The sequence below is a fragment of the Mirounga leonina genome, unplaced genomic scaffold, assembly GCF_011800145.1.
Source record: "Mirounga leonina isolate KUSES-001 unplaced genomic scaffold, KU_Mleo_1.0 Mir_178, whole genome shotgun sequence".
In the NCBI taxonomy this organism is placed as follows: Eukaryota; Metazoa; Chordata; class Mammalia; order Carnivora; family Phocidae; genus Mirounga; species Mirounga leonina.
This window is the reverse complement of record NW_023270464.1, coordinates 27,007,181-27,027,341: the sequence shown is the minus strand read 5'-3', so window position 1 is coordinate 27,027,341 and position 20,161 is coordinate 27,007,181. Positions and strand designations below refer to the sequence as shown.

Genomic DNA, 20,161 nt, shown 5'->3' with positions numbered 1-20,161 from the left:
CCGTGCTTTACAGCTTTCGAGGGACAGAGGGGAGGAAGGCATCCGGGCTTGTTCTCTGAGGCAAGCCCTTCTCGTTTTGTCTCGCCCACCTCTTCTTCCCACCACTTTTCCTCTGGATTGTTCCTTGCTGCAGGGAGAGTCTTCCCGTGTCTGAGGCAGTTCTCTTCCCTCCGGCATCCACAGTACGCTGCTGGAGTCGAGCCCAGCCAGCCAGATGGAGAGGAGGCTCCTCCTGGTGCTTCCACTGGAGCCAGGGAGAAGCGCCTCCCTTACACCCACCACGGGGGCCTTTAAGTTCAGCTGAACATTCTGACTCACGAGGCCACCACAGGCCAAGAGGCATCGGGTTCCCTTTGGAGGTTTTAGGGCTGAAACACCAGCTGTGGCCGAGCCGCACTTGCAGCCCGAGTCCTGGCCGCACTCCACAGAGCTTTCCAGAAGCCACCCTGCGTGGTTCCCCAGGTGACAGCTCAGGGGAGAGGAACCAAGGCCGTGGTTGGACAGGTGTGGGAGGTGCCCTGGCCGGGGAGCCTCACCCGGTCTCTCTCTTCCTTTTCAATCCGACAGTAACATTTGTTTTGCAAAACTTAGTAGTCTATAAACAACATATTGTTAAATATTGACAACTTTATTTCCAAATTACGTCCTTTTAAAAGAGATGATGGCAGTCTCTTTGGGCAACTCCATAGACGGGATTTGCCAGGTTCCCACGGGAAACGTGCCCGGTTACGAGGGTCACTGCCCTCAGGGGATCCTACGGCACGACCTCTCCCCCAGGGAGAAACACAAATTAGGTACAGTTCCTCCCCTTATAGATGCCATTTGCTAATAAGGGGTCACCTTCATTCGAAGTGATGTTCTCGGTAACACGGTGTATTATATAATACCCTCCTTCTCAGGTTTCCGGGGGAACAGAGCTAGAACATGAACTGAGAGTCAGATTCTCATGTGGAAGGGGAGGGGGCCGTGTTCACTCTCAGAGCACCGCTTCCCAGGGGAAAGAATGTCTTGGATGACGAGCACTCTGGGCAAATCATCCCCTAACGCTGGGTCCTGGAACGTCTTCAGGAATCATCTGGTCTACCCTCCCTTTTATAAATGGAGAAACTGACCCCAGAGGAAGGACGTGGCTGGTTCATAGACGTGTGAGGAACTGAGACAGTCGCGGGACTGGACCCCAGGGCTCCTGGCGCCTACGTCAGGGGAGACCTTGTTCTCCAAGGCCTCGTGCTAGTAGGGAGAGGACAGGAGCCATGAAGGTGCGGGAGGCCCCCTGGCACCGTGGGGCAGTCCCTACACGCTGAGGTGGGGGCAGAGGCAGTGACATCTCTCTGTCCTTGGCAGTGGCAGCCCAGTGCCCTGACCAGAGCCCCGAGCTGCAGCCCTGGGACCCTGGCCACGACCCGGACCACTATGTGTACATCGGCCGGGGCAGGACCCTGCTGCTCACCTCGTCTGCCACGGTGAACTCCATCCACGTCTCAGAGGGAGGTAAGCCGGTCCCCCCGCCCAACCCCTCTCCCCTCCCTCCACCGCCTCGGAGCCCAGCAGGTGGGTGCAGGCTGCCATAGCTCCAGACGGGCAGAACGAAGGTCGTGTGCTCTGGGTTCAGGTCGGAGCATCGGTCCATGGTGATGCCTTTAGCTCTGGGCACCTGGGAGCGGCTTGTCCCAGGTCCAGGCTCGGTGAAAGAAGCGTTTATAGAGGGAGAGTCTTGCTGGTGTGGGGAGCATTCCTGCGCATCACGCCTTCAGATGCTTGCTCTCTGAAGGCCGTGCAAACTGGCAGGCAGTGTTCACACGTGGCCGGGCCGGGAGGAGACGGGGGGCGGGGGTGGGAGCCACCTGGGAGCACGGCAGGCGTGGGAGAGCTGGGGAGATGGGCCTTCTTGCCCGTCTGGATGAGGTGGGGGGCTTAGCGGGTCTGCCCTTGCCCCGGCTGTGACCTCACCACGACCACGTGTGTTCCCATGTCCTCAGGAAAGCTAGTCATCAAAGACCACGAGGAGACCATTTTTCTGCGCGCCCGGCACATCCTGATTGACGACGGCGGAGAGCTGCATGCTGGGAGTGCCCTCTGCCCATACCAGGGCAATTTCAGCATCGTTCTGTATGGAAGGTGGGCGCACGTGCTCTGGGGTACGCTGGGATCTGATGGGAAGGAGGCTTTCCACGGGGGAGAGCGAGACAGGATGGCAAGGCTTTCGTGCGAGGTGGGAATTACCCTTGTAGACGGCCACTGGGCAACCATGAGCAGGACAGATGTCAGTGGTTGGGGCGAGCCGGGCAGCCTACTAGGCGGCTTGATTCTTGTGGCCCGGGTCCACGCGTGAGTTATGAGAGTCCCCACCAGAGGTTGCTCTGTCTTTCGATCCTGTCACGGCTCAGGGAGCTTCTGGGAGTGTTGATTCAGTCGGTCATGAGGGACAAGGTAAAGAAAACCTCCCTGTGATATTGGCTTCGGGCTGTGCTCTCTCTTCAAAGAGTTGAGGTTCTCAGGAGTCGTAGCCAAGAATATTTGAGGGTCTGTAGTACATGGCTCCATGGTTCCACCTCTGGTGGGACCAGAATGTAAACCTCTTAGTGCTGAGCACCAACATGTAAACTAGTGATGAGTGTTTTTTCTAGGCCTTTTGGCCCCATTTTGGTCTGGCTTAGGGCGATCTGGTGGGTGACGCTGTCTCTGCTGGGCTCGGGCAGCTGCCACGTGTGCCTGGTTCTGTGGCGGCCACCGTGGGAGCAGCGTGGTCCCCTCTGGGCTCAGCATACGGTACAGAGATGGGTTGACTGACTCTGGGGAGCTGTTTTCTCTCGTAGGGCTGATGAAGGTATTCAGCCAGACCCTTACTTTGGCCTGAAGTACATCGGGGTTGGCCCAGGAGGCACGCTTGAGTTACACGGACAGAAAAAGCTCTCTTGGACATTTCTGAACAAGACCCTTCACCCAGGCGGCATGGAGGAGGGAGGCTATTTTTTTGAAAGGAGCTGGGGTCACCGTGGAGTCATTGTTCACGTCATCGACCCCAAATCAGCGACAGTCATTCATTCGGATCGGTAAGGTCTGCCTTCACTTAAACACATAGCCCTTCGCTCCAGAGACAGCCCTGGCCAGATGCGGCTCTGGGAGCTAGGATGCAGCAGGGATCCAAACAGACAGAAGGCCCCCACCGGGAGGAGTTCTGTCTCTCCCTCCCCGGGCATTTGCATCGAAACTGAATTAACAGGAATGAGCAGACAGGCACACATGTACGCACAACATCGTTTCAGATCGTGCTAATTAAGGGGAAACGACATAATGAAATGGTGGAGGGTAACTAGGGAAGCCCGTTTTGCATCAACGGGTCAGGGAAGGCCGGTGTAAAGAAGCAACATTTGAGCTGAGAACTGCAGGGCGAAGATGAGTCAGGGAGAGAGTGTTCCAGACGGCAAGCAGCAAGAGCAAAGGGCCAGTGGTGAGGGGGGCGTGATGGTCTGAAGCACAGAAGGGCCTGCAGAGGGGTGGGGACACAGAGCAATGGCAACATGGCGCAGTGATGTCCAGGTTTTTGGCAGGGGCAGGTGCACTATCATTAGACTATGGGCAAAACGTCCTGTTAACCACTTCACTGGCCATCTGTAATTTACCTTCATGACCCCCTGTGAGTAGGTTCTGTGATTATCTACGTCATACAGAGGAAAACACTGAGGTTCAGGGGAATCCATTTGCTCTGAGTCACGAGGCCAGAAAGTGGGTCGGAGCTGCAACTCACACCCAGATCTGCCCAGACAGACCCTTAACCCGTATTCCTTCTGGGCACCTGCCTTGGCCTGGGGCTGAGCGATGCTCAGCGCGTAGGTAACGTGGGAAGCCAGGATGAGCCTGATAGACACAAAGTCCGTCTGTCCGAGAGCCTTCCCTTTACACGTGGCGTGCCGGCCCTCTCACTGCCTCTGGAATCAGTACAGTTCGGTCCGTCGCGGCGAGCCAGCCTCCAGCCTCCAGCCTCACACCTTATTGAGCTGCGGGAAGAGAAGTCATCCCAACAGCTGGTGTGCAGGTTCCAAAGGCGGGACAGTTGCTCCTTCCAACTCTCCTTTGGTGAAAGCGTGTGTCTGGGGCCTCGAGAACCTGCTAGGGGAATGCGTGTGAGTAGAGTTAATAAACACTACACATGCACGCACTCAGGTGCAGGCTGCAATCTCCTGAGAAGGTTACCTGGAGGAACGAGACTGTCGGCCGGCCCTTAGAAGATAGTAAGCATGTGGTCAGGCGGGGAAAGGCAAAGAAGGATGCGTGAAGACATGTGCTGTGTGGTGTGGTCATAGCACGGAGATGGAGACACGCGGGTCTCGCGGTGGGTAGCTCCTGGGGGACAGGCGGCAGGGAGGATGAGGGGCCTTGGCCGGGACACGCCAGCTTGCACAAACACCTGCAAACCAGTCTGAGGATTCAGGAGCGCCTATCCCGCCACTCCCACCCCATCCCCACTCCCCACGCCACCACTGTTTTTCTTTCCCCAAATCTTGGCCATTCACGCTGTTTTATTCTTCTAGGTCTTTCTAGACAAATTCTTTTGGAATTTCCATTATAATTGTACCAAATCTTTAGAGTCACATGGGGGATAGTTGGGGGTCATTACAAAATTGTGTCTTTTCTTTGTAAATGCTCGTCCCGGGTGGTGTAGATTTTTGTTTGAAATCATGCGTCGTGGGTATTCTCTATGTGTGAGAGCGGGTTACCTTTGTTGAGTTTGGGAAGGTCGGTTTTTGCTGTCATGAAAGCTCCGTTCTTTAAAAATCACAGCCCTTGGGGGCTTTGGATGGCACGATTGTTGTTGCGATGCACACATGTGCTTAGACCTCCTTTTTTGGGGGGCTGCTGTCAGGACTGTTAAAGCCCACCCCCCTGCCCTTTTTAGGTTTGACACCTATAGATCCAAGAAAGAGAGCGAACGTCTGGTCCAGTACTTGAACGCGGTGCCCGCGGGCAGGATCCTTTCTGTGGCAGTGAACGATGAGGGGTCTCGGAACCTGGACGACGCAGCCAGAAAGGCCATGACCAAACTGGGCAGCAAGCACTTCCTACACCTTGGATTCAGGTACCCCCGTCACTCCCGCCCCCACCAGGCTCCAGGACCCCGGAGCCCCCCTGGGCCACGCAGGTTACCTTAGTGTCTGTTCCTTGCCCGTGGCACGCCCCTCTCAGTGCCGGCCTGGGGAGTGGCGGGCAAATGCCCGTCTGCACCGGGTGTATCTGGGAGCCCGGATTTTCTTACAAAGCGTATTCCACTCTGAAAACACAAAAGCTCTCTGTTTGCATGAACTCATTCATTCATTCAGCCGCTTACAAAATGTCAGTTGGACATCTGCTGTGTGTAAGCCATGCCTCAGATTCACAACTGGCTTCGTTTGCCCATTCTTTGGCAAAAGGGGTCATCGTGTGCCTGGGGGACGGGCAGACATTGGTTTAGAGATCCTACAAGGTGTCTGCCCAGCCCAGCACCCAGGGAGAAGGGCCTTTGATGTGCCCGCTGTGTTTGGTTTGTCTCGGATTAGAGCTTCGTTCCTGACTTTGGCATGCACACACCTTGGCACCAACAGGAAAACTGTTTGCCCCCCAGTGGCCACACCTTTTTATCATGTTGAACCAGATCTCAGCTCAGGGGAGGGTCGAGATCCGCCGGCCTGTGGCTGTTGGAAGATAGTGGGGCCCCTCCCTTCAGCTCCGCAGAAGCCCAGGCAGGGTTGGGGGCCAGAAGAGCCTCCCCTGGGCAAGGGAGGAGGGCGGCCGGGGGTTGCTCCGGGTTCCAGAGTGTGTCCTCTGACAGCCCAGGGGCTGCTCATTTTGGAAGGGTCTGGACAGGGAGCTCAAGGAGTCGAAGATGACAAGGACACCGTGGTATCTCTAGGCTCCTTTGTTAGCAAAAGCTGAGGGGGCTTCTGTTTCCTAGTTTTATAAACCGAAAGGCCAGTTTATTGATTTACAATGGCAGCGAGAACCACCAGGGGCCTGGCTGCTTAGGGCCTCGGCAGAAGGAGGTAACAGCTAAGGGCCGGCGATGCGGCCCGAATTTGCACCTCCTGTAGGTGAGCCTGCAGGGAGGGGGCTCATTCTCTCTGCACAGCTCCTGCGTCTGTAAAGTACATCAGGAGCAGTGGGAGGGGATTAGATGCGATAATAAGTAGCAAAATATCTGCCCTCCTCTCTGGCACAGAATCAGGAGTCAATACATGCTAGCAACTGTTTTCTCCCGAGAAGCAATGGCCACGGGGAGGATGGATGCTTGCCGCGCGCTGTCACAACCACTCCCCCGAGGGCAGGACCCGGGCAGGCAGGAATTACATTCTGAGCCCTCATTCGTACAGACACACGTTGAGGGACAAACTCAAAGCACCTAAAATCAGTAGAAGAACTGAGATGTGTGGCGGTCCGGGGGGTGTTGGCACGAGACTCTGGGCCAGACGAGGCGTGCTGAGCTCCCGTGGGCAGGCAGGAACAGAAAGAGAAGTGAGGAGGAGGTGTGAGCAAGAGGGTGGGCGAAGGGCTCGAGGCGCAGAGCTGCAGGTGAGGATGAAGGCAAGCAGGTTCCCCACGAGAGACCGCAGGTGCCGAGGCCCGGGCTAAGCTTGAGCCTCTCCTGAAGCGGGGAGGAGTACAGGCAGCGGAAGGGGGCACGAGGGTGGGAGAGGCAGAGACGAGGCTGAGGAGGTGGGCACAGGAAGACATTTTGCTCTGTGCCCAGGAGCTTGGCTTTCATGCAAAGGGTACTGGGGAGCCATTGATGGGTCTTAAGCAAGAGAGTGACCTGATCAAATCCCTAACTTCAGTAGAGATTTGCTTTCCAAAATGAAAGGTCAAAACAAAAATAACAAAAGCTCTTGAGTACCCTAGTCGATTGCCATCTCATGGTGAGAGCCGGAGGCGGGAGGCGGGCCTCAGGGGGAAGACAGGAACGGGGAGGGAACCCTTCGGGCCTGAGAGCCGCTTCAGTGGGGGACGTCTTCCGCCGGCTTTCCCCCCTCCGTCCCCCATTGTGAGCGAGAGGCCTCTCCTAACTTTCCAAGGCCAGGGCATCAGGGAAAGAGCCTTTCTCTCCTGGATCCTGCAGCCTGGTTTCCCCAAAGCCCCCGGGGCACTCGCTCCAGGACCTCACTGGGGCTGGCGGGGGGTTTGTAGGGCTGTGGGCTTGTTTGTGGTTCGTGCCCCGTCTCCTGCCAGAGTGGGGTTGAAGAGGCTCCCGGGGAGCAAACATCCGGTGAGCCAGGCGGGTAGGAAGCACAGCACTTGCAAAGACAGGCTCCTGTTGTCCGGGACAAGGGAAGCCCAGCCAGCGAGCTGGTCTGCCGGGAGCAGCGGGGAGGGCTGCTCGCTGGGCCGGCTCTCCCTCAGCCCTGCCTCGGGGACAGGCTCAGACGTGTGAAGAACTTCACTCCTTGTTGTTGCTTTTACCAGACACCCTTGGAGCTTCCTAACTGTGAAAGGAAATCCCTCTTCTTCGGTGGAGGACCATATTGAATATCACGGTAATGAATGGAGGGAGAGAGGCTGAATCCCCTCCGTGTCTCTCGACCAAGAGGCCCGGGTCTTTCTGAACCACCGTCTTCCCTGAGACCCCGGTGGAACCACCTCCCAACACCCATGTTCATTGGCCGTGTTCCGCGCAAGTCGCAAAAGCCTATCACTGAGATAATATTTACATTTGCAAAGAGATCACCACTGACTTGATTCGAAACAAGGGACCTAGGACAGGCGAGAACCGGGACAGATCCAGCAGGGGGAATATTTTGAGCTAAAGAGATACTTTGGATGGGTCCTTACCACCTAGCGGAAGGCCCTGCCGGTTCTATTCCTAGACAGGAATTCGCGGGAGAAATTAGGGCTCGAAAGTATAGATTTTAGTTAAATTTTTAAAACTGAAGCGAAAGAAAGAAGAAAAAAAAGAAAGAAAAAAAAAAAAAACTGAAGCGAAAGAAGGGACAATAGGTAATCTACTTCCCGAGTAGAGAGATTGGCCTGAAAGGTTTTTTTTCGTTGTTGTTTTTTAAAGAAAGAGTTCAAGATCTATGTGTGGAGGGGGTTTGCTCCGTCTTAGAATTGCATTCTTCGGAATGCGTTGGGGGGGGGGGTGCGGTCGCTGACGCCCCTGCTCTCTCTGCAGGACACCGTGGCTCCGCGGCTGCCCGGGTGTTCAAAGTGTTCCAGACGGAGCATGGCGAGCATTTCAACGTCTCTTCCTCCAGCGAGTGGGTTCAAGGTGAGGAGTCCGCAACAGCCAGGAAAACCCGAACAGTGGGAGAGAAGGGCAGGACGTTCTGTCTTTGCAAAACAAGGATTTTTCTCTGGCACCAATAAGACCACTTGGTTATTGCAGAGTGAACTAAATTTGCAAGGGAAAGCTCTCTCTAATTAATCAGTCCCCGGCAGCCAATAGCCCAGAGGCTGTTGTCCTCCCCTCTCAGAATCCTCTCTGTGCCGAGCGATGGTGCTGTGGACAGGAAACAGGAGGGAGCAGGACCGGCCTTCACGTAGCCACACGGGGGGCTGGGGTGCAGAGAGCATGCCCTCCCTGCAGGCCTCGAGAAACAGGCTGACCATAGCTTTCATCGTCATCCTTTCTGCAGGAATGAAGAATATATATTCTATTGTTCTCGGCAAGTGAGAAAGTCAGTAAGAGGTGCTTTTAACGAAAAGGTGGGAGACGTGGCAGAATGCTTTGGTGCACAATTGGACGGACGGTGTTCAGTTCCTATTGTGCCGAGCGTGCTGGGGGCCACGCTGCGGGGGCACCTGCCCTCCCGCGCCCTTCCCGCCTCACCCTGCTCTTTGCTTTCTGTCTAGATGTGGAGTGGACAGAGTGGTTCGACCATGACAAAGTGTCGCACACGAAAGGTGGCGAGAAAATTTCAGACCTCCGGGTAACTCACCCAGGAAAAATCTGCAACCGCCCCATTGATATACAGGTACCAAACTCAAAGCAGTCGAAGAGTTATAAGGACTTTATTTTGAAGTGCAGTCTGTAGATGGCAAGTTGTCTTGCCGTTGGGATGGTGCGACTCTCACGGCACTCCCAGGACACGGGTAAGCCAGGAAGAGCCGTTCCTGTTTTAGGGGCTCTTCTCTGCTCCAGGCCTCCTGGGCAGTGAGTTCCCCAGCAAGGACCCAGCATTGTCTCTTGGACTCTACTCCCCACCCCCCTTGCCTCCTCCTAAAGCGGCTTCCACAGCCATGGCTGATGGTGCCCTGGCGTGGGGACGGGTTGTCTCCTTCAGCCTCCCTTCTCAGTCGATTTCCTTTGGGCCCTTGAGTGCGCAGGATCCAGATGGGATTTGGGGTGCCGGCTGAGCTCAGCCCACGCCCCCACAGCATGGTTCTCCACTGAGCGAAACAAACACCAGCACTGGTGGAGAATGGACCATGTTGGCTCAGGATCTTCGCTTGCAGTTGCTCCTCCAGAAGCGGACCCCGACTTCCCCCGTTGGCTCAGCCAGGATAGTGCCAAGTACAGACGCGGCACTCACATCCCGCCAGCTTCGCGGGCAGACCGTTCTCACGTGGCTAAGGCCCGTCCTCGAGAAGGATCTCCCCCGAGTGAGTCGCAGGTCGCAGGCTGTAGGCTCTCCTTGGGTCCAGCAGAATCCAAAGGCACTGACGCCCCTGAAGAGCACCCTCCCCAGGCTTAATTGTAACTTTCTCTTGCAACCCTGAGGATTCCAGCCTCAGTTCTGAAATAGCCATCATCTTATTCCTTCAGTTCACTTGGTGGTGGCAAGTCCAGCCCTTTGCCAGGGTCCCCTGCCGAGTATTTCTGGAAACCCTGCAGGAATGCTTACGTGGTCCACGGATGCCTCCCGGTGTCAGCTCTGCCAGCCGTCGGGCTCCACGCTGCGGCGTCTAGGAGGCCATGTCTCTGTGGCAGTTTCCCTCCGGCATTGCCCATTCTCCCCGTACCTCTCTCCCCGGCAGGGACACAGGCTCCTGCCTATGTCCAAGCGCAGCTAATCCCAGGCTAAAGGATTAAATAACACTGTACCGAAGGCTTGGAGGCAGCAAAGCAGGGACAAGCATACAAATATATACAAAATATAAAATAGTGTAGGGCACGGCCTCTCCCCAGCCCCATTATCCAAGACCCTCCAAGGGACCCAAGCCCGCACTCTATAACCCCTAGGCGGTCACCGCATTCCAAGGCCCAGCTTGCTTCCAACAAAAGGAGTATCCTTGACAATGAATTCCTGGAGTTCCAGTTCTCAACTATTGGAGGTCTGGCAAAGAATAAAAGAGCCAACCACAGCCCCTCCCTGCCACCCCCCACCTCCACCTCCCGGAAGGCTGGGACCGGCCTTCTCACAAAAATGCACTCCTCGATAATATTTTGCTGAGCATGGTAGCCCCTTATTGATTCAAAACTCTCAGTTCCAGAATAGGATGTTGGCTTTTTCTTGGCAAAACAAAGGCCCACAGAAGCAGTTGAGGGTTAAGGTGCAATAGTTAAGGTGGCCCCTTCTCCCAGCGGCTGGCCCTGCGCTCCCATGCCCCTGGGGAGAGCGCCACCTTAAATCTAGCAGCCCACACTCCAGTCCTGGCTGGAGACCTCAGTCAAGTGACTCGGGGTCCCAAGCTCCTCTTAGGCAACAACGAGGATCCTCAGGGTTTCCCTGTGGGATTATTTTGTGGATGTCATGTAACAATATATGAAGGGCCCACACATTTTTTGTTTTACAATCATTATCCTAATCATACTGTTATTTTGTAATTATTAATTATCAAAAATAGTAATAGAATTGTGTCTCCTTAAGGTGGAGACCAGTTTCCCTGGACAGTGATAGAGCCCTTTCTTGTTCTTATCCCAAACTGAGGTCGTTCTTCAGCTTTAGAAAAAGGGGGCGGAGGAAAGAGCAGAGTTGGATAGATGCCCCCCCGCCGAAAGTATTGTGGGACACTGTGCCTTGGAAAATGTGCAGTTCTAATCACTGATGTTTTCAGGCTCAGTTCTCAATGTCACGGGGTCTCCTGCAGAAGAACGCGCTGTCCTCCACGGAAAACAATGGGAGCTCGGAGGAGCTGAGCTTGCCATTCCAGCGACCTTGACTTTGCTTCTTAAAACCCTCTGAGCCTTAGCTTTTTCCCAAGAGCAGGCCTGCAACTCCTGCTTCTCCCAGGGCTCTGGAGGCCACCAAGATAATGGGCGTGAGCGTGACTCTTGCAGGAAGGGGCTGGATTTTCATGATGACTGAGCTCACTGCCATACAGCTCTCCTTTGAAGCCAAAGACAACAGATACCTGCTGTGTTCAAAATAATGTTTCCTGAAAAGCCCCCCACCGCCCCACCCTCTTTTTTTAATAGGTTTGCTATACTTTGCCCCCCTATTTCCCCCGCCCTGGTCCCTGTGGTCTCTGTGCCCAAGAGGACAACAGCTACAGCCTGGATCTAAATTGCTTGTCTCTGACGACAGCCAAGGGCTTGCTGCAGACACACCCGGGCCCTGGGATGAGCCCCAGCGGGCAGCGGTCGCCACCTCCTCGGAGCCTGCTCCCTAAATTCTCTACCTGGCCTGAGGCTGCTCACCCATCGGCCCCCATCACCGAGAGCCCACTCCGTGCCAAGCCCTGGGCTGGAAGCTCGGATCAGGGAGACAGGCAGGAACCGGGTCCTTGCCCTCCCCGGAGCCCGGGATCCTGGGGGAGGAGACAGACGTTGAACAGAGGACTGTAGGCTTCATGCCTGAGGGCCGCGGGGGAGGTGCTGAGCAGCACCAGCTCTGCAGTTGGCTAAGTCTGGGATTCGAATTTTGGCTCTGCCGCTTAGGGCTTGGTTGACCCCGGGCAAGTGACTCATCCCCTGAGGGTCAGTTTCCTTATCTGTCAAGCCTGCCATCTCATTGTTGCTGTGAAGCTGGGATGAGATCATATCCACAACACTTCGCCCTGTGACTGCTAGGACAAGGACGGTTCTCAAACTGGACCGCCCTCTAGAACCCCTCGGGCCGCTTCTAAAAGTTCTGATGCCCAAGCCACATCCAGACATGCCAAATATGAGCCTCGGAGAATGGGGCCTGGGCATGAGTATTTTTAAGGGCTCCCCACGTGGCGTGGACCCGCGCCGGGACACCAGTTGATCGAACATAGCGGGTCCTCCGTAAATACCGGCCTCCGCTCCCAGTGGCAGGGGTGGTGGTAGGAGTTGCCGCCCATCAGTGGTTCGGGTATGGGGGACCACCCAGGGACCCCGGCGAGGCATTTCTCCATCCTGTGGCTTTGCATTGTTTTCCTTAGAGGGAAACTGTTTTCCTAGAACAAAAGTGATGCTCGATCGTTTAATGATCATCTTGGGCCCGAGGAAATCGTTTTTGCAGCAGGGACAAGTTTAGACTTGTGAGTGGATGTTGATACCATTAATCATCACCTTCTTTCTTTACGCACACCAAAATGATTTTGCTCTATAATTTCCGTGTCGTTTCCAGGCCACGACAGTGGATGGAGTTAACCTCACCACCGAGGTTGTCTACAAAAAAGGCCAGGATTATAGGTTTGTGTGCTACGAGAGGGGCCGGCCTTGCCAGACCTACCGTGTGCGGTTCCTTTGTGGGAAGCCTGGTAAGCAGCTGCTTGTCGGGGACGCCAACGCAGCCATGGCTCGTTCCTTGAGCTGGCAGATATGCACTGTGAGTTTGGATGTGGCTGGGTCAGCTGCCCCCAACAGCAGTGACCCGGTGCTTCTGCCAAGCTCGCAGTGGAGAGCCCTTCTGGGACCCAGGAGCCGTGGGACGGTCCTCGGAGTTGGCAGGAGCCGGCCGAGCCCCACCCTGCCCATATGCCTTTGAGGAAGGGAAAGGTCCGGCCCAAGAAAACGAGGGTGCCGTGGCCAGAGCTGACTTTCTTGCAGCCCTCCCCTGCAGAGACGTGAGCTCGTGACTTCTGGGTGCTATTATTTTAAACCCGGGTCCCGAGGTGCTTGTTAGAAGGGATGGGAAATGGTCGGGTTCTTCGTGGAGGCACTTGGCCTTCTCCAGAAGGCGGTCATTCGTGATGAGAGCTCTTTGGGGGAAGGGCTTACAGCTACTGTAAATAATAGTTGAGAGGGACTATATTTGTTTTACATCTTGAGCAAAGTGGGTGTGGTGAGGCAGCCACATTTAACTCTAGGGAAGGAGTTGGTGGAAAATTCCCCTGCCCAGAGCTAATGAATGGCTCTTTTTTGGTGGGGTTTTGTTGACTTCAAAAACCTGCACCAAGACTGGGATGGGCTGAGCCTGGTGATTTGGGTTTGGATAGGCAAACCTGGCATTTATCTAGGGAGGGAAAGGGAAGAGCGGGCGGTCAAAAGTTGGCCAAGGGCGCAGGGTTATATCTCAGTCCCTCCTGTCTGGGGTTGCAGTGAGGCCCAAACTCACCGTCACCATCGACACCAACGTGAACAGCACCATCCTGACCCTGGGGGACGATGCTCGGTCATGGAAGCCCGGAGACACACTGGTCGTTGCCAGCACTGATTACTCCATGTACCAGGCAGAAGAGTTCCGGGTGCTTCCCTGCAAAGCCTGTGCCCCCAACCAGGTCAGAGTGGCAGGTAAGACTTCCACTAAGCCCGCCCTAGGCTGCACGAATCTGTTGTCTGAAATCACAACAAGTCTGTATCGGTCAGCTGTTGCAATAATGCTGCGTAATGAAACAGACCTCAAACTCTCGTGGCAAGCACTTCTCCCTCGTGCACCTGCAGCGGGTCTAGGGTGCAGCTTCTCTAGACTGAGCTTGGCCCCAAGATGACTGCTGGGTTCAGGTCAGCTCCATGGGACTCTCGTTCTTCCCAGGACCTATTCTTCCTGTGGGGGAGGTAGAAAGTTCCCAGGAACAGAAACACAGAGGACTCGGGTCCTCTGGGCTCAGGACTAGTGCGCTCTCACACCCACATTCCGCTAGACAAAGCAAATAATGTGGTTAGGCTTAGCACGCATGGGGTGGGTCAGCCTACTTGTCCCATCAAGGTTGAGGGAAGGGAGTGAATATTTGTTAGGCAATAATGCAATCTACCAGGAAATTTTAAATCTCTTCTTTCTACAGCTTTGGAGTCTTCCTTTTTCTTCTCCTAAGTGTTAACTTAGTGGTACTGCAATTTATATTATGCAAGGTTCCTGGAATCTCAGATTGTTGGGATTAAAAGTATAATCCAGGTCCATGTTTATTAGTGGAGAGAGTTATATACCCATGGGGGTTCTTTGGTTATAAGCAATGGAATCCAGCTTGACTATCGTAAGCAAAAGAGGAATTTGTCGGGAGGCCACTGAGCTTCGGGAAGTGATATACCCAGGTGCACAAGGACTTCGGGGGTCTGGGTAGTGGGAGTGAGTGTGCAGTGTTCTCGGGGCACTGCTGTCCCAAAGCACCATGCGAGGTCCCTGGGACATAGTGCTCATGCCACCTTCCAGGGAGACCGCGTCCTATTGGGCTGGGGGCTCAGGTGCTCCCCCCTCCTGCAGTGCACCTTCACCAGCATCCCTCTGGGCCTACTGAATGGAGAAAGGGTCCCTCCCCTTGGGCAAACTGGGGAAGAAAATGGCCAGAAGAAAGGAGAGTCGATCCTGGGCGTCATAACTACCAGGTGCTACAGGACCACGGCACCTGGAGAAGGTCTAGGATTGAGGGAAAGTGGAGGAAGACAGATGGAGAAAACGTAGCCCATATGTTCAAATTACCTATTGCTTTAGAAATAAGACTATAGAAAGTTAAACAATCTTTTTGGCTGGTGGGAATGTGCTTGGGATGGAATCTGGGGGGACAAAGGTTTAAACGCCAGAGCCATGGTGGTACAACCCAATCCCCTTGTCCCACTCTCGGGGGCCGTGGGCCCTGGAGGCCTCCCCCGAAGTCTGCAGCCGTGGTCCCGGGGAGCAGGGCAGAGCCTTTGAGTGGAAGGCCGTGGGTGTCCCGGGGCAGACGGGGGTTTGCTGAGTGTGGCTGGACACATGTCTGTGCTTGACAAGTTAACGGATCTGCCTTTTTAAATAATCATTTGTTCAAACCCCTACAGTCTTTGAAAAAAGGTTTGGGGAATAAACACAAGTCCAATTAAATCTTCATCCAGGAGAGGGAAAAAAAAGGGAAAGATACATGTCGAAGTAATAGATTCTGGCGCGAGGAGAATAAATTCAACAAAAAGGGAGGGATTGAAGTTAGCAAAAGCTACTGAAATAGACCATAAATTTGTCTCTGAGCTTCTTGGCTGTGAGAGCAGAGAAAGAAACGTCACAGATTACTTACTATTGTCCAACAAAAAGGAGGAGACCAGAGGCCCAGAGTGACCGCTTCCCCGAGGCCCTGAGCTACAGGGGGTGGGGGGGGCTGTTCAGCTCAGGGTCTCAGCAGTGCGAACAGCCCTCCGCAAGCATTTTACACAAAGATACTCAGTACGTAGCTGTGCGGTTGGACTCCTCATATTAGATCGGGGCATGCTGTTGGTCTCATTTCCTGAAGACATTTTGGGGAAGGCTCCTTCCTTCTTTCTTTCTCTTCTTTCCCTACCCTCCCTCCCTCCCTCCTTCCTTTTCTCCTTCCCTCTCTTCCAGTTCTTTCTCTCTTTGGTAGAGCACGGGATTGGAATTGCAGGAACGCAGGAATGTGGTTCCCAGCCGAGGGACCTTAGACAAATTCTTAACTTCCCTGTGCCTCAGTTTCCTCGTCTGCAACACAGACACAGCGATCGTAGATCATAACTGCTTCCCGGGGCTGTGAGGATCGGCCGATTGAATCCTTCAGTGTCTGGCAGGCAGTAAGGGCTCTGTGAACGTCAGCTGCTATTATCGGCAGGATTCGTGCAATCATGTAGCACCTACGCCTGAGGACGGACAGGAAGGGTGCCTGTGTGTCCGTTCTGTAGGTAAAGACGTACTTGTAGAGGGAGAAAAGCAAGCGATGTGTATCGTCCTCAGCAGCCCCAGCTGAGGTCCGTCGCAGGTTCTGTTCCGAGTGTCCTGATGTCCTGGGCGTGGAAGCGGGAGGCTCTGTGAGCACAGATGCCCCCCCCGCGTCCCTCCTCCCCCAGGCTGGGCACCCCCGTCCCCTTCACGAGGATGCACAGGGAGGTGGGAGAGAGCGCATCAACACCCAGAGGGCGCCCTCGGGGGCTGACCAGGGATCGGGTGTCCTGGACAGTCGGAGGGGGACGGCACAGTGCTGGGGACAGCATGCCGCAGAAGAGGACCAGAGCAGCGGGGTGAGGGGTAGAGGGGCTGCGTGGGGCTGGGGGGCAGGGGGCGACCGGCTTCCCTCCGAGTCCGTCGGCCTGCTGCCTTTCCCCTGGTGGGGAAAGGTTCCCCGGGCCCCCCGCTTACAGGAGAGTGCCGAGTGAAGCTCGTGCCCTGAGCGTTAGGCCCATGGCCTTCGCCGCGTGACTCCTGTGTCCCCCAGGCCGGTATGTGTGCACAGCCCTCCTGGGACGTCAGGCGTCCTCCCGGACTCTGATGGGAGTGGCATTCAGACGGTGTGAGCTGATGCTCACTGCTCAGTGCCCGGGTTCTGGGGCAGCACGCGTGGCTTCTAGGAGGGTGAAAAGCTTGCCCGCTTGGAGGTGGATGCAGGAGCACCTGCAGAGGCCCCCCCGGTCTGCACCCCTGTGCTGGGCACCCCGAGGCCTGGGAGGGGCCAGGTTTCACTTCAAGCAGCTCCCGAGCGCCGAGGGGCCCCGAGGGCGAGGGGCCAGGCGCTGTTAGGGCTGCTGGCCCCACCCAGCGGTCGGTGTGGCTGTGGCGGGAGGCTGGAGAGTGGCCCCGCTTGGCAGTGGCGGACCCACAGGCCCAGCTGCCTCCGAGCCTGCTGAAGGCTGGACGGACAGTGGGATGGGGTTGCTCCAGGCCCTGGTGCAGGGGGAGGAAAGGAGAAGTGAAGATGCGGGGCCCCCTTCGGGCCCCTCCACACTCCCTCGGGGCACCCCTCCCTGGCCCCCACCCCCTGCCGGTTGGGCTCAGAGTGGACCGTCCCCTGTGCCCAGAGGCTTTGAGGCTTGCCTGAAAACAGCGCCCCCTGGTGGACAGCATCAGAAAAGCCCGAGGTGGGGGGGCTGTCTGTCTGTCTGTCTTGGGGAGGCTCATGTGTCTGCTTTTCAGCCCCAAGCCTGGCTCTCCATCTCCCACTGACATGAAGCAAGGGCTCCCACCTGCCGCATCTTTTCCAAAGCTGTGCCCCCCAGCAGCGACGTCTTAGGGCTCCCCCCAAGGCTGGTTGCAGAGCGGGGCACGGCCTTCCCAGATCCTCCCTCCTCACTGCCCCCAAATTCCAGGAAACAGGCCTTCGTGCCTAGTAAGGGTTTTCTGACAGGAAACAGATGGGGATCACCAAGTCATGAAGTGTGTGAATCATCTCAGAGAATATTCCAGAGTGTTGCTCTCCGCAGGGTGCATCTCCACACCTCCTGGCCCGCAGTCGGAACCCTCCCAGACCTTCTGCATTTGCACTCCCCCACTCCCACTTTCCCTGCCCCCCAGCACGCACCCCTCCATAATACCACGGTTAATCGGCTCCTTAGGATGACCGTTCTTGGTTTCCTGTGACTGCCAAGCGCTTTACAAAACCGTCTCTCTCGCTCCTCGTGGTCCCCTAACAGGTGGCAGCCGCCGCTCCTGCGGGACACACAGGAGGACACTCAGGTGCAGGGGAGTTAAATGTGCAGAGTCTGCCCTCCAGTATGGTCGTGCTGTTCAAGCCCTCCTAGCCCGCTTCCGGGGGCCCGGTAGCCGGCGTACTGGACGGCACGCAGCCCAGGGGTCCTAGGCGGGCGGGCTGGTGTAGACCAAGCAAGTCTGCGGGGTCGACCGGAGCCAGGATTCAAACTCCGAGCTCTCTAGCTCCCGGCCACCTGTCCTCCTCCGTCCCGTCCCCAGGGCCTCCACTCTAGACGATTGGCCCATACCAGGAACCTGGGAGCTGTGTGGCTGAGACGGCCTCTCTGGGACCCTCCAGCCCGAGCCCGCCAACCCCCCACACCCCCGGCCAGTGGCCCTCCTGGATAATTTGGGACCATCTGGCTGGGCCACATCTGCTCTTCCCCGGTTGGCCCTCGTGCACCAGAGCTGCAAGAAGCAAGGGAGGGAGGGAGAATCTGCGGACAGGATGGGGTGCCGGAAAGCAGGGCACGCGGCTCCCCCGGGGCAGCCGGCTGGGGGACGGTGGCCTGTGAACACGGCAACAGGACAGATCCGCTGGCTGTGGGGTTTCATGAAGGTCCTGCTACGGGCTCCACAGTGCGGGGAAGAGGCGGTGGGAATTCAGCTCTCAGTCGGCCCCGCGCACTCCGGAGGGTGGATCAGTCCCTCCGTCTCCCACTCCCCGCGCCCCCCCCAGGGGCAGCCTGGAGGTGTGAGGCAGTGGCGGGAGCCCGGGCTCCTGTCTTCCCCGGGGACAGCGTGGGGGGCACCTGCATCGGCCACTCGGGCCACACCAGTCCCTGCCACGTGCCAGGGGCTGTGCGAAGCTCATTCCCTGGATTGGCGTGGTCAGCAAGCGTGGCTACCTTCGAGACACTTGCTAGCAAGAGCTCGATTTTACGGAAGGAGAGCCTGAGATCCAGGGGGCGTGACTGACGTGCGCAGGGACTCACAGCCATCATCTGAGTCGGGATCAAGAGCCACGGTCCTCTGCCGCCTCTCCCCGACCTCTCCCGCCGTGTTCGAGGGGACCGTGGGTCCCTGGGGAAGGCCCTCTGGTCAGCGTTCTGCCTATTCCCCATAGTTTTAGGGGGCACCGACCCCCAAAATGCACAAGCTACGAGGGGCGGCTGGGCGTCAGGGGACGTGTGCCCGGATGGGGAGGCCTGGTGTCCTGGCCCTGCCGGCGCCGTGGACACCCCAAGAAGCAAAGGGGGAGGTGGAGGGCAGTGGGGAAGACCACACCGGGAAGGAGCCCCTGGAGCAGGATCTGGAAGCACAAAGCCGTCTGCTGCCCAGACGAGGTGGCCCGGCCGGAGGGGCAGCTAGGCAGAAGCAAGGCTCGTTCAGGGAGGGCTGGTGCTCTGCTCGAGCTGCAGCAGAAGAGGGTGTGGGGCGATGACGCATAAGCCCACAGAGCCTGGGGTTTTGCCCTGTCGGTCCTGCAGGCTGGGAGACGGCAGCTGAGCCCCTCAAAGCTGCACGGGAGCTCCTCTCCTGTGTCTTGGGCCGGCAGCACTGAGCCCGCGCTCTCTGCATAAACTCTTCCATCACGTGCTCAAGCCTCGGGGGGCCATCCCTTCGGGAAGCGTGCTCCATGCTGGGCCTCCGGGGACCCAGCTCCTCGGGCACGTGTCCCTTGCGTTGGCTGGTTCCTGGGCACCGCTGAGCTGCCTCTGGGGCACCAGTCGCCCGGTCTTCCTTCTGCACCCCACGAACAGTGGGAGGTGGCCTTGCTTAGTTGAGGAAGGCTTTGAAGCTTTACTGGCTGCTGCCCGCTGTCCATCGGGGTGTCCGCTCGTAAGGAAAGGAAGGTCTGCATCCAGCGCACGTAGCAGCACGAGGCCGGGCGGACCAGGGGCTTTGTCATCAATTCTCCATGTATCCGTTGCTGGAAGGAGGGCGTTTAAAGCCGGTGAGCAGGGGAGTCTCCTTCCTCACCAGCGATCACATGCTGCTCTGGGTGCAGCTTTCTGTCTCCCCTCCCCGCCCTGCGCTGTGTTGCTCAGAACCCCACGCAAAGCTCTTTGTGCAAGAGACTCTACTCCCCGCCCGCACCTGCAAGGCCACGCATCTGTGACAGTGACGGCCACAGAGCTGATGGGCCGGAGGCCAGCCAGGGACTGAGGGGGAGGCTTCCACATGGGCAGCCAGAGGGGACCCTGCATCTGGACCCTAAAACCGTGAAGCCACGAGGCTCTGTGACCTGAGCCACAAGCCACAGGGGGTAAGGGAGCCAGCAGTCTGCAGAGCGAACTTGTTTCAAACGCTCCTCCGGGCAATGTCAGACTGTGGACGGAACCCGAGTCTTCACAGCCCTGCCCCACCCCCAGCCTGGCGTCCGTGCCTGGCCCCTCTGGCTTTGGAGATCTCTGGGCCTGATAGTAAAGCATAGTGAATAGACTCTCTGTAAAGCGAGATTTCCTAATACTTTTAAAGCAGGGCTCTGGGGTACACAGAGGAACGGCCCCACAGACGCCCACGGGCTAGTCCTCTGCACGTGAGAATGTCCACTCGCGCGGCAGAAGGGACTTGGTGGGTGCGATTGA

General features: G+C 56.8%; 1 protein-coding gene across 1 annotated transcript in view; it reads left to right on the top strand.

The window, feature by feature from the left end:
* CEMIP (cell migration inducing hyaluronidase 1) overlaps positions 1-20,161 on the top strand; it is a 56,951-nt gene that overhangs the window by 2,792 nt on the left and 33,998 nt on the right. Inside the window, exons 2-10 of the mRNA XM_035024267.1 lie at positions 1,345-1,491; positions 1,980-2,118; positions 2,817-3,053; positions 4,898-5,077; positions 7,432-7,502; positions 8,138-8,233; positions 8,818-8,939; positions 12,441-12,573; positions 13,355-13,546. Coding sequence (XP_034880158.1) covers positions 1,345-1,491; positions 1,980-2,118; positions 2,817-3,053; positions 4,898-5,077; positions 7,432-7,502; positions 8,138-8,233; positions 8,818-8,939; positions 12,441-12,573; positions 13,355-13,546 — 1,317 coding nt within the window. The remainder of the gene's footprint in view (positions 1-1,344; positions 1,492-1,979; positions 2,119-2,816; positions 3,054-4,897; positions 5,078-7,431; positions 7,503-8,137; positions 8,234-8,817; positions 8,940-12,440; positions 12,574-13,354; positions 13,547-20,161) is intronic.